This window comes from Fukomys damarensis, unplaced genomic scaffold (genome assembly GCF_012274545.1).
Source record: "Fukomys damarensis isolate Sample0158 unplaced genomic scaffold, DMR_v1.0_HiC HiC_scaffold_36, whole genome shotgun sequence".
In the NCBI taxonomy this organism is placed as follows: domain Eukaryota; kingdom Metazoa; phylum Chordata; class Mammalia; order Rodentia; family Bathyergidae; genus Fukomys; species Fukomys damarensis.
Window position 1 is genome coordinate 49,578,308 of NW_022900948.1, and position 12,229 is coordinate 49,590,536.

Sequence of the window (12,229 nt, forward strand, 5' to 3'; positions counted from 1 at the left end):
GGCGAGCCTTCCCTTGTCTCAACTGCCTCATCCCTGAAAGGCCTGGAGCCCCCAGCAGGTGCCTGGGCTTCTCAGGTACTTCTGCCACCTAAGCACTGGCCCCATTGTCTCAAGGAAATGTAGAATATTCTCAGAAATAATTTTCTGAATGGGCTTTAAAGTTTAAGCATAAATTTAGACATTTTCTGAGAGGGATAAATGACAAAATGTCAGTGTTTGACAGGGAAGAACAATGGGAGGCTAAGGATCATGCTAACATTTGTGGTTTACTATCCAAATATGTCAGACATTTTTGAGAAAACTTTGAACCATCTTTATGTGAGTTAGTCTAAACTGTTAGAGAAGTTCCTGGGATAGATGTATAATCCTATTGCTTAACTTTTTGTACTTTCAGTGGGGTTTGTTCTATGTGGGTACCTCCTTTTACAGGCTTTTGAGCAAACTTTAAAATGTTAGCTGGGCGTGGTGGCACATGTTTGTAATCTTAGCACTTGGGAGCCTGAGGCAGGAGGATCACCAGAAATTTGAGGCCAGCCTAAGCTATATATATATAAAACAAGACCCTGTCTCAAAAAAATAAAGAAGGAAAATGTTAGCCCTAGCTCTTAAGTTAATTATTGAAAAGTAAATTTGATGGAAAATGTTAACATTAGATATTTTTTAAAGTTTATTAATTTAAAAGTAATTGTTAGTTTTCTTTTTATATAGCAAATGTAAGACAAAAACAAATAGCATTATAATGCCATTGTCCAGGTAGCCTTCAGTATATTTGGTAAACTTCTTGCACATCCTCTCTTCCCAGGAAGGGTGGCTGTCTGGAGACCTCTTTGCCCCATACCTTATTTCAGAGACAAGGAGGAAACTATTCCAGAGTGGCATCTGTCCCCTTTCCCCCTATTTCTCAACACAAATCATCATTTCTACAGCTGCATTTATTCTGTTCTTTGACTTTCTTTTGTTACAGGCAATGGTTCTGAGGCATTTCAGAGCAGACCTGTTGAATATACTCATGGGTAATAAATGTTATCAGCATTTTTTGTCATTGAGAGAGCATCTTGTTAAGTAGTCCAAGTCTGGCTTTGTACCTTAGCCTTTGTACTTTGGCTCATGATCTTCTCGCCTCAGCTTCCTAAGTGCTACAGACAGGGTTCCAGGAGCGTTGTGAGCGTAGAGCTGGTCTGTTGGCCTTGATGTTCCCTGTGTGCTGATCTTTGGCTTGGTCTATGATATCAGAACTCAAAGGCACTGTCTATTCTAACTTCAGAGTTCTGTGTTCTAATTATAATGAACCCACCTCTCTCACTGCCCAGCCTTCATAAACTGGCACAAGTTATCTTCTATACTTTTTTGGTTCTGGGGATCAAACTCAAGACCTTGCACTTGCCAGGCAGGCACTGTGCTGCTGAACTACATCCCTGGCCCTTATAATTCTGTGATTTCCTTCTTTTATATAAACATTTGATTCGTGTAGAATTCATTTCTTGATAAAAGGTGAGTCAGACGTTCTCAAAGTGGATGACTTTTATGGTATACAAATTGTGTCTCAGAGCTTTCAAGATAGAATGCGAGGTTAGAGTGTGGCTCAATGGCTGGGTCAGTTCCCACTCTACCTCTTGCCTGACATTTCTTCCTCGGCTGATTTAAGATGTCAGCCAAATACTGTACCAAATGGCATGTGAATTTGCATGTTTCTGGATTTTGTTTTTGAAATTCACATCTTCCAGAGAAGATACAGACATCGAGCAACGATAACTGAGTATTGATACAAAATAAAAAATAACTTTGAAGCTTACCAAAGAACCAAGAAACAGAAGCTGGACCAATCTGAGGCTAAGTTGTGGGCTAAGATCCTACATATAAAAGTCCTATATGAAATAGGAGTCGGGTGCAACTATGTACTAAAGTAATAATGGGGCCGGGGATTTAACTCAGTGGTTCTGCCACCTGCCTCGCAAGTGCAAGAGCCCAAGTTTGATCCCCAGTACCAAAAACAAAACAACAACTAAAATAATAATGACTTGCCAGGCCTGGTGGCATACACCTGTGAATCTGAGCACTCATAGCGCTCAGGAGGCTGAGGCTGGAGGCTCACTGTGAGTTCAGGCCAGCCTGGGCTACATAGTGAGGTCCTGTCTCAGTCCCTCTCCCCGATGTCTTTAAGGCAGTAGGTAGGGCCTACTCCAGTAAGAGACTGATTCATTACTAGAAATCTGTTAATAAGATTTACTGAATTAGAGTAAATGAGAAAGCCCATGAGACATGTATATGTTTACAAGGCGCTGTAAGCTAGGTGTGGTGGTGTGCGCCTGTGGTCTGATTGCGTATGAGGCCAAGGCAGCAGGCTCACAAGCCCAGCCAGGATCAAGGGCAGCCAGGGTCACAGCCAGGGCAGCATATAGCAAGATCCCATCTTTAAGCAAGCAAGCAACAAAGTGCATTTTATAATGTTCACCTTTATGTTCTTTAAACTGGGGGGATTATTTTACAGTTACACATAACAACGAATGCACAGCTGGGCAATGATTAAAGAACAGCATCCCTGTGTGAGTTGCCTGGGTCAACGCCTTGAGTTTCACGTGTACTCCTGAAGCCTCCCGCCTCCCAAAATTGACTGTCACCTGTGTGCTAGCACTGTAGAATTGTTTGGTTCAGTTTGGTTTGGTTTCAGTATGTTTGGGGTTTTTATATTATTTGTTAATCTTCAATGTTGTAGATAACATGGACTGGGTGTAGGTTTCTAGGTCACCAGGGTCCGAACTTACCATAGCAATGCTGAGATGTTGTCTGTCCCCTGATCTCCTTTGTGAGGACTGTGTCCTCATGGTTTGAGTATTCTCAGACTAAATTTCTACAATGAATATTTTCAGTATAACCCATATTAACCAAAACTGTTAGTGGTTTTCAATAATTTTTCAGAGAGTACAGTGTCCTGAGACCAGAATGTCTGAGAACCACCGAGATACAGTATTCCTCAGTTACTCTATTCTGGCACATGTATTTATCCCATTTAGGTACTTTGTTTCGCTCCCTCCCTTCTTCCCTCCCTTCTTTTTGGTACCTGGGATTGAACTTGGGACCTCACGTTTGCAAGGCAGGTGGCAGCACTACTGAGCTAAATCCCCAGCTCTATTTGGGGAGTTCTGTTGGTGCTATTCCCAGTGACAGTGGCATTAACAGTCCTGGCATGGCTGATTCCTTAGAGCACACAGGATGGGGTCTCTGTGCCTTTGTTAACCCATAGACACTGCCACACTGGTGTGCCAGTTGGTTGTGCCAGTTTATATTTCTACTTGCCATCTCTAAGCACTCTGTCTACTGTGCTGACCTGCCTAATTCAGCCCTACCCATCCACTGAGCATAGAGTATGGATTCTATGTTTTTAATTTGCACTTCCTTGAATTTCAAGAAAACTGAATATTTTTCAGTATGTCTGTACCATATGGATACCACGTTTGGTGAAGTGCCTGTTCACATCTCAGCCACTCATCTGTTGGGTTGTCTGTGTGTTTGGAAAACCATATTGTAGGTGTTCTTTGGTCTGGAAATGCTGGTTACCCTTATGTCTTCTTTCACTGGGACTTGGAAGATCATTGCAAAGACTGTGATGACTTAGGTGCAGCAGTCACTCTGGGTCCCTTGCCTTTCCCTGCATCTGTAGCTGGGCCTGGTGAATGGAGTTTTGTCCTGTGGGTTGAGGACTGGCAGAAATGGCTGGCAGTCAGGCAAGGTCAGGTTTGGATCTCCTGCCAGCATCTCCGGGACAGGTACAGTAGCAGAGCAGTGCGCGCGCCGGCTTGCCTTCTGCCTCTCTGCACAGGTTTCACCCACATCAGACTCCAAGTCCTTCCTACTCACTTGCTTGCTCCCTGTCAGCTGTTGTCCCTCCTCCTTCCGTTTCCGTGGTATCTCAGCTTGTGCCTTTTGTAGAGCTTCCAATTTGTACAAGCATCACACAACACTTTACAGAGTAACCCTCATTCCCTCCTTTATCATCCCTTTGCTGGAGTTTCAGAAGGAGATAGAGTTAAGTGATCTCAATGCTCAGTCTTGTTTTAAATAGAACACTGCCCAGTGAATTAAAAGAATGCTTATTATTAAGTAAAGCTTACTAAACTTGTCAGAATCTTACAAAAAAGGTTACATGTATTGGTGTCAAATTCAAAGTATTTCTGTTGTCAAGTATAAAATGAGGGTGAGATTGCTGCTTTCATTTCTTACACAAGCACAGCAGTGTTGACTGTTCAGTGTGATGCTGTAAAAGAAGAGTCAGAAACATTAATATTTAAAAGGACAGAAGAGAAGAGTTCACTGAGAATGTAATCATCCATCTGAAAATTCAGGAAAATCAGCCAAAAATTAATACAGCTACTTGAGCTGGATTTCATGAGATCAAGTTATGAAAACAAGTCATTTTCTCAGGTAGCTAACACTAATCTCTTAGAAAGTGTGATATCACCATCATTAATAAAATCAAATGCTCAGGGATAAAAAAATTTTCTAAGTAAAAAACATGGATGTCTAGATAATAGTGATTAGTAGTAAGCGATGCAGTGATTCTTAGTATCACCAGATAACACCATAATACATTTAACAAAAAAGGCATCCTCTTTCCAAGGGAAACAGTAGAACTTGGTTGAAAGAAGTTGAGAAAAGATACATGTTCAAGGAAGGACCTGTCTTTTGTCCAAACCAGAATATGCATTGTGTCCCCCACACATGCAGAAGTTTCCATCAAAATCCAGGTAGAACCTTCTGCAGGACCGCTGACTCTGCAGTCAGAAGGCTGTTGAGACCCTGACTCCTCGTCAGGTAAGAAGACAGCAGGAGATAGCCTCATCCCTCCAGGGCAGACCTGTATATGTAAAAGAGACAGGTTTTGTTTGTTTATTTGTTTTTGTGAGAGTAGGGTTTTAGATTAGTGTCGAGGTGTCATGAACTTTTTAATTAATGTTACTATAACTATTGACTTGATTTTGCACTAGAAAATAGGGGCCAATGCTTGCATCTTAGTGTATAATGTATGTAAACTCCATTCAAGAGTCAGGTAGTGGGGATGGTTGCATAACTCTGAATATGGTAAAAGCTACTGAATTGTACACTTTAAAGGGTCAGGTATAGGATGTGGTGGTGCAAGTCTGTAATCTCTGTACTTGGGAGGCTGAGGCAGGAGGATCGCTGTGAGTTCGAGACCGGCCTGGGCTACATAGTGAGTTCCAGTCAGTCTCAACTACATAGTGAGACCCTGTCTCAAAAATCCTAAAGAAAGAAAGAAAGGTATAGAGGTATAGAGTAGGTAAATATATCTTCCTATGGCTGTTATTTTAGAAAGAATTCCAGAGGACTTAGTGTCCACACAGAATAACCAAACTGTGGAAGAAAGTGTTGGAAACTCTTTTTCTGACCATTATTGAGAAAGAAAGGCCTTTTAAGGCAAGAAGCAGACTAAAGGTCTTAGGTAAGAAAATCAGAACCAGAAACTGTCTTAACCTGGCACCCAAAGTTAAAGGAGGAAGGGTTTATTTAGCTCACTGTTTGGGGGGTTTCAGTCCATAATTGGCTGGCTCCAAGGCAAGGTAGCATGGCAGAGGAGAAATGGTTCAGGTAGCAAAGCAAGCAAGGGACAAGACAAGCCTCTTTCTGTTCCTTATATTGTATCCAGGCTACCAGGGTTAGGTGGTGCCAAACCAGTCAGAAGACTGATTTAATAATCACCCACCCTTCACCTTAGCACCCTTACTCCTAGCGTTGCACCACAAATCAGTCACATACTCTAAATCCAGCCCCCTCTGCACAGACCCTAGCTATGACTGCATGAGGCTCTGGGGGGACACCTGCACACAAGCCACAACAGAAACAAAGTTCAAAAGTCTTGATAGGAAAAGTATTGATAAACATATTAAACAGCTAAAAAGTTTCTGTCTTCAGAGTGTAGCCTCTACAGTAAGAGAGCCAGACTGAGTTGAAAGTGATCTGAGGATGAGGTCATGCAAGATATAACAAAAGAAACAGAAGAGTTTTGGACATTTGAATAGCAGATACTCGGGTCCTTCTGTCTTTGGGAAAATGAGATCCAAGTAAGAGGAGACTTTGGAAGAGTAGGTTCCTCCATGGACATTTTTTGGGAGCTCCCCATTGGGGCCAGTGTGCCTTTTGACAGAGGAGTCACCCATCTGTCCTTGTGTGTGTGTTTGTCCTGAGGATGGTGGCTTATCCAAACCACAGTTCAGATGCGAGATTGCACAGGGATTTCTGGGAACAGTGGGACGACCTTGTGTGTACCCTACAGATCCAGGCCCACAATGTGTGTGTGTCGCCCACAATGTGTGTGTGTCACCCACAGAAGTTGAGCCGCTGTCTTCAGAAAGGCAGGCAAGGGCAGGATGGAAAGTATAAATGTTTTAGTGCCTTTGGCACTGAATGTCTGTGTGCATTGCTATTGTAGATAGAAAAGATATATATAGCAGAAAAAACAAGATGTCTTTTGATGTGGAGAGAATTCTAAAACATTTCTGTAATTAGAAGAGTAAATTCACAGAAATGTGTCTGTTGCTTTCACCCGTACAGACAGGGCAGCAGGTCCACTGTGGTGGCTGGGCTGGGGGTTGTAGTAGTGATATTTGTGTGGTGAACTGGGCTTTTTGGTGGGTGGACATAGATTGGGTGTTGCTTTGTGCCTTGTGTGAATGTTTTTGCTGTCTGTATTTTGTCACTTTTTACTAACACCTGTCACTCTTTGAACATGCTGTCCTTGTAACCTCCAGGGCCCAGGGGCCGAGTTTGAGTATACACAGAGGGCTCCCCTTCTTGTCATAGTCTGGAGACACTGCCAAGGAGCAGCCCTGTCTGGGATGGGGCGTCCTGATGGGGAGCAAGAGCAGAAAAGCAGGGTATGTGTGTCTCATGCTCTGCCTGGACACCCCATCCCATCCCACTCTGCCAGTGTTGGCCAGGGAGGACAGTAGAATGACAGTGTCCCATGCCGTCCAGCTCTGTCTCTAGCACATGCCACCAGTGTGGTTTAAACATTGTGTTGGATCTCTTCATCTACGCTAAAGGAGCTAACTAGCTAACTGGTTCTTCTTCTTCTTCTTTTTTGGTTTGGTTTCCCTGGCCATGTGGCTGCCCAGATGGACGGCGAGTCAGAGGAGGAGCAGGAGTCTGCCGATACTGGGGATGACGAGGACTGTGGAGACGAGTCTGACCTGGTAATCCTGGCATGGGTCTGGTCACAGCAGAGGGTCAGGCAAGCAGGGGCGATCCTGCCCTAGCTTCAGTAACAGGCCAGGCAGGCTTGACCCAGGGCTCCCTAACCTGAGGTTCTGAGGGAAGGGTTTGGTCCCACTTGGCTGGTTTCTCATGCATGGAGGGCGTGCAGATGGAGTGACTGCTGTGAGTGGACACGCAGGGTTTGAGGTGTTTTGAGGTGAAATGAATAGGACTTCCAGGTGAGCTGGCTACCACAGCGAGGGATGGCAGGGGCTAGGGTCCTCACTTGCCTCTGCAAGGTCTTTTGTGCTGGGCAGGAAGCTGAGGGACGGAGGTGGGGACTGAGTCTTAGAAACAGGAAGTATGACATGGCCCAGGTCAGGTTGAGGCCTCAGGAACCCCTTGTGTGAGTGTTAAGTGAGGAGGTGAGTGGCCTGTGAGTTCCAGAAGGGAGGCTGTGTGCAGTGGGAAGAAGGCCAGTGGCCAGGAACCACTCTGGACAGGGAAAAGGTAGCCCATGGTGCCAGGATGCCACCTGGTGAAGGACACCAGGGAAGACCAAGGACTTCTATGTTGCAAAGAATCCTTGTTTCTTAGGGTAGCAGAGGGAACAGGATCCAGGCAGTGGCAAGCTTTGTATACAGCAGCTATGGAAGTTCTTCCAGAAGTTCTGCCCCTCCCCAGAAGTTTCTGAGGAGTGTGGGTCAGTGCAGGCCTGTGTGCTGAAGATGGTTCCTCTGTGTGTGATGGGTATCCTGATACCCTTCTGCTCTGTCAGCTTACCTGTCGCTCTCCAGCACGGCCTAGGAGAGCATGCTGGGTGCCAGGGGTGATGCCCTTCCTGCATGTAGACTTTATGCAGATTCCTTGTAGTCTTGACTTTATTTGGGTATTTTTTTGTTGTTGTTTTTGTACTGGGGAATGAACTCTGGACCTTGAGCTTTCAAGGCAGGCGGCAGCACCACTGAGCTAAATCTCTGGTCCCCTTGTAGTATTGATTATAGCTTCTTCCCATGTTCTTCATGTAGAGAGGTGGTGTGGTGTGGATTCGATGGCACAGTTAGAGTTGATTACTTCTTTCCTTATAAGTGAGACAGATGGGTATATGTGATGAAAAGTGGATTCTCTTTCTGAGCTTATTCACTTAGTTCCTGAGTATAATTTTCAAATGTATTCTCTTTTTATGTCAAACACAAACAAAAAGTACAAATTCCAGGCCGGGGATTTAGCTCAGTGGTTCCACCACCTGCCTTGCAAGTGCAAAGACCCGAGTTGGATCCCCAGTACAAAAAACAAAACAAAACAAAAAAACCAAAAAAGTCAAATTCCACTCAATTTTGTTGGCTCTTTTACCTATAAAAGGACTGAACTTAAAGAGATGGTTAGGGAACAGCCTGGGTATCTTTAGAATGTGACCCAGAAAAATGTCTAAAAGTAAAGTGAATTTTTCAGAGGAAGAATCAAGATATAGCGAGTATTTTATTTTGCAGGCAAACAACTCCTAGTCCCTTTTGCTCTCAAGAGTGCCCCCTGCTTTGCTTCTGACGTACCTGCCCTTTGGTCCTCCAGAGTTCTGAATCCAGCACCAAGAAGAAATTTCTCAAGAGGAGAGGGAAGGCCGACAGTCCCTGGATCAAGCCAGCTCGGAAAAGGAGGCGGAGGAGTAGAAAAAAGCCAAGTGGTTCACTAGGTAAGTGCAGAGTGCCTTGGTCTGTGCCCTCAAGAGTGTCTCAGGGCTCGGAGACCAGCATAAGACTTAAGCGGGTCCATTATTAACAGATGTTTGAAATGACTGTTGGAAAAACTCCAGTGGCACTCTGGTGGTTTCCTTCTGATGAACGTAGTTGCTTCTGGCTGAGCATCTGTCCAGGGTGATGAGAAACCTGTGGCTGGTGGACATTCCTAGGCTACATGGAGGGACAAGGTCTGTGGCCACCTGGCTGTCTGCCATGGCTTGCGTGGCAGAGCCTCATCCACATGGTAGCTTTAGTCCTTGGGATGACATTTTCTGTTCTGGAAGTAATTTGTTAAGGTGAATGCAGGGAAGGAAATGACCCCTTAAATCAGAAGGGTTGTAAGGTTGGTGTGTCAAGGGTCATTTCTTTTACGGCTCCATTGAGGTGCATTTGGCATGGTTTATGAGTTAAGGTATGTGTAACCATATCACTGCCCCATACCACAACCTCTGCCTTCTGCAGCTGTCCCTTCCTGGCCCCAGGCAGCTCTGATCTGCTTCATTTCTATTGGTGGTTAGTGTTTTGCAGAGTTCTGTGTGAATGGACTCGTTCAACATGGACTCTTCCTCCTCTGGCTTCTTTGAGTTTTATTGTCCTGAGAGTCTTTGCATTTCTCTGTCGGACTGGTTCCTGTCCATTGCTGAGAAGTGTCCTATCGTGTGGTGCTCACCACTGGCTGTGGGAGGCTGTGGGCTTTCCTGCTTGGGCTGTCAGAGAGAAAGCTTCTGTGGATGTCTGTGTGTCCTCTTCCCTGGACAGCACTCACTATCTAGGAGTGGCAGGGCTGAGTCATGTGTTGTATACTTGATTCTTTGCTGCCAACCTGTTTCTCAAGGATAGGTCCTGCTTTCTATTTCCATGTAGCACTTGGAGGTCATTGCCCCTTTATCCTTGCCAGTGCTTGTTAGGTCTGTCCTCTTAAGTTCTTTTTTCATTTGTTTTTGTTTTTTTGAGACAAGGTCTCACTGTGTAGTTCAAGATGGCCTTGAACTCACTATATAGCCCAGAATGTCCTCACAGTGATCCTCCTACTCCAGCCTCCCAAATGTGAGGATTACAGGTGTGTGTCACCATACTTGGCCTCCCTCTGAAGCTCAGTGGGTTCAGTGACTGGTCAGTGATGTCTCTTGGAAATTTCATTTTGCTTGTGCTTGATGAATAATGAGGGCATGCTTTTTCTTAGCCTTTGTGTTTTTTCTTTTCTGAAGTGTGTTGTGTCTTCTTTTGCTCACTTCCATCGGGGGTTTGTCTTCTCATTAAATTGTAAGAGCTCTTTAAATATTCTGAATTCAAGTCTAATCAGATAGATGCTTACTTGTGTTTATATCTAGTCTGTGGCCAGTCTGTTTAGCTAATGGTGTGTTTAGGATAAAAGCAACAGTTAAAATTTTTTGTTGAAGTCTAATTTATGAATTGTTTTCTTTTATGGTTCATGCTTTTTGTGCTCTAAGAAATCTTTGACCAACCCAGGTTACCAATCTTCAGAAGTTTGTCACTCACAGCCTGTACGCACAGTTCTTGGTGCAGTTGGGGGCAGTGTTTGAGTGTGGCAGTGGCATAGACAGCTCCTTCCTGAGACAGGCAGTTAGTTGATTGGCACTACTGGTTAAGCAAACTTCTTTTCCTGTTGACAGTCAACAGTCAGGGTGTGGCCTATTGCTGTACTTTCTAGTGTGTTCCATTTACTTACCTTCATGCCACCACAGACCTCACCACTTTGCTCTTTTCCTTACTGCATTAGCTGTGCTTCTGCCCTCCTGGCACAGTGCCAGTATCAAATGGTGCATGGGAGATGGGACTCCTGGGTCTGTTGGGGTCAGCTCAGCTACTTCCCTGTGAAACTCTCCTGTCTTTTCAGTTATGTTTCCCTCTCTCTTCACCTTAGTTTATGCACTGTGATCAGAATACCAATGTGTTTTTGCTGTTTGGCTGGCAGAAACATTTGTTGATCTACAACTAAAAGTTGTTTTGAGAGTAGAGATTTCTTCTTTGTCATCTTGGCTGTTACTTGTCAAATGGAAGCCTGAATATTTACTCACATAGGAGTTTGAATTTTATTTCTGTATGTAAAAGTGCTTAAAATTATGTAAAGGCTTCTCATATTCTTTATGTGGTTGATGTTTCCTCAAAAGTGGTTGACTTTTCTCCTATGCGTCTAAGATCTAGGTAGAGAATACAGTATGAAATAAAACACTCAGGCACCATACCTCAGTATTAATGGTTCATTATTCCAAAATAGTCACCAAAGTAATATTAATGACCAATATTGAGATGCTTTGCTGTGAAGCAGTCATTTGCCCTTTGCTGATATTATTCATTATAAATGAATATTTTTCTTAGACTTCCTCCGTGAAACACCCTAGAACTTCAAATACCCATTTTTTTTTTTTTTTTATGTCCCTCTTGGGCCCTCCTGGGAAGTGTGGTCAGGCTGACTTACAATTACTGTCATCTCATGTCCCTAAGGATGAGGAGTGCACGCATGCACACCCGCGCGCCCTGCAGCCCTCCTCTGCAGTGCTTCTCCTTGGCATTTCAGGTTCTAGTGAATGATGTACTTCTTCGCAAGACACTGTGTCTGATGGGGTTCTCCCTCCCCCTGCTTATATATTAGTTTCTCATTTTTCTTTGACCATCCCCTACCCATGTGTATGAGGTCGTCATGGGGAATTAACAAAATGATGTCCAGGGGGAATACAATAGTGAAACTGGATGGCCTAAGTAATAGTTATTTCAGTTTGTGTTTTGAATGGGTTTGGTAGAAATAGCCCCTTTCTGGGGAGTTATCTCTGGTTGGATGTGGCTGTCCCAGGGTTCTCATGGTGTGTGTGCTGTGTGTAGGTTCTGAGACCTGTAAGTTGTCACCGGGAAGCACAGAGCAGATGGCTCCAGGAGACAGCTCTCAGTATATGGAAGTCTCTCTGGACTCACTGGATCTCCGTGTCAAAGGGATTTTGTCCTCCCAAGCGGAAGGTAAATATCAGTATTGGAGCTATAACTGTACCACCATCTTGTTCTTTGTTTGCTGACCTCATCCTCTGTATTAACCTGATGCCCCCTGGTGGATATTAATAGAAAATTTGATCAAATGCCTCAAGTAGAGGTAATGGAACAGATGTGACACAAAGTAGGTTTGCCACATCACTCACCATATGCACTCAGGATCAGATTGCTGATAGTTGTGTCTAAGGGTTGTCCCCACTGTGTGCCAGATACAGTTTGTGCAGAATCCCCGATGAAAGTGTGTCCCTGCCCCATTTTGGTCTCAGATCCTAGTAGACAATGTG

At 44.2% G+C, this 12,229-nt stretch overlaps 1 protein-coding gene across 11 annotated transcripts in view; it reads left to right on the forward strand.

Annotated features, from left to right (window-relative positions):
• Ehmt1 (euchromatic histone lysine methyltransferase 1) overlaps positions 1-12,229 on the forward strand; it is a 191,478-nt gene that overhangs the window by 108,363 nt on the left and 70,886 nt on the right. For all 11 annotated transcript variants that reach the window (XM_010608766.2, XM_033759224.1, XM_010608768.3 and 8 more), the window contains 3 exons: positions 7,128-7,205; positions 8,776-8,896; positions 11,784-11,915. In XM_010608766.2, coding sequence (XP_010607068.1) covers positions 7,128-7,205; positions 8,776-8,896; positions 11,784-11,915 — 331 coding nt within the window. The remainder of the gene's footprint in view (positions 1-7,127; positions 7,206-8,775; positions 8,897-11,783; positions 11,916-12,229) is intronic.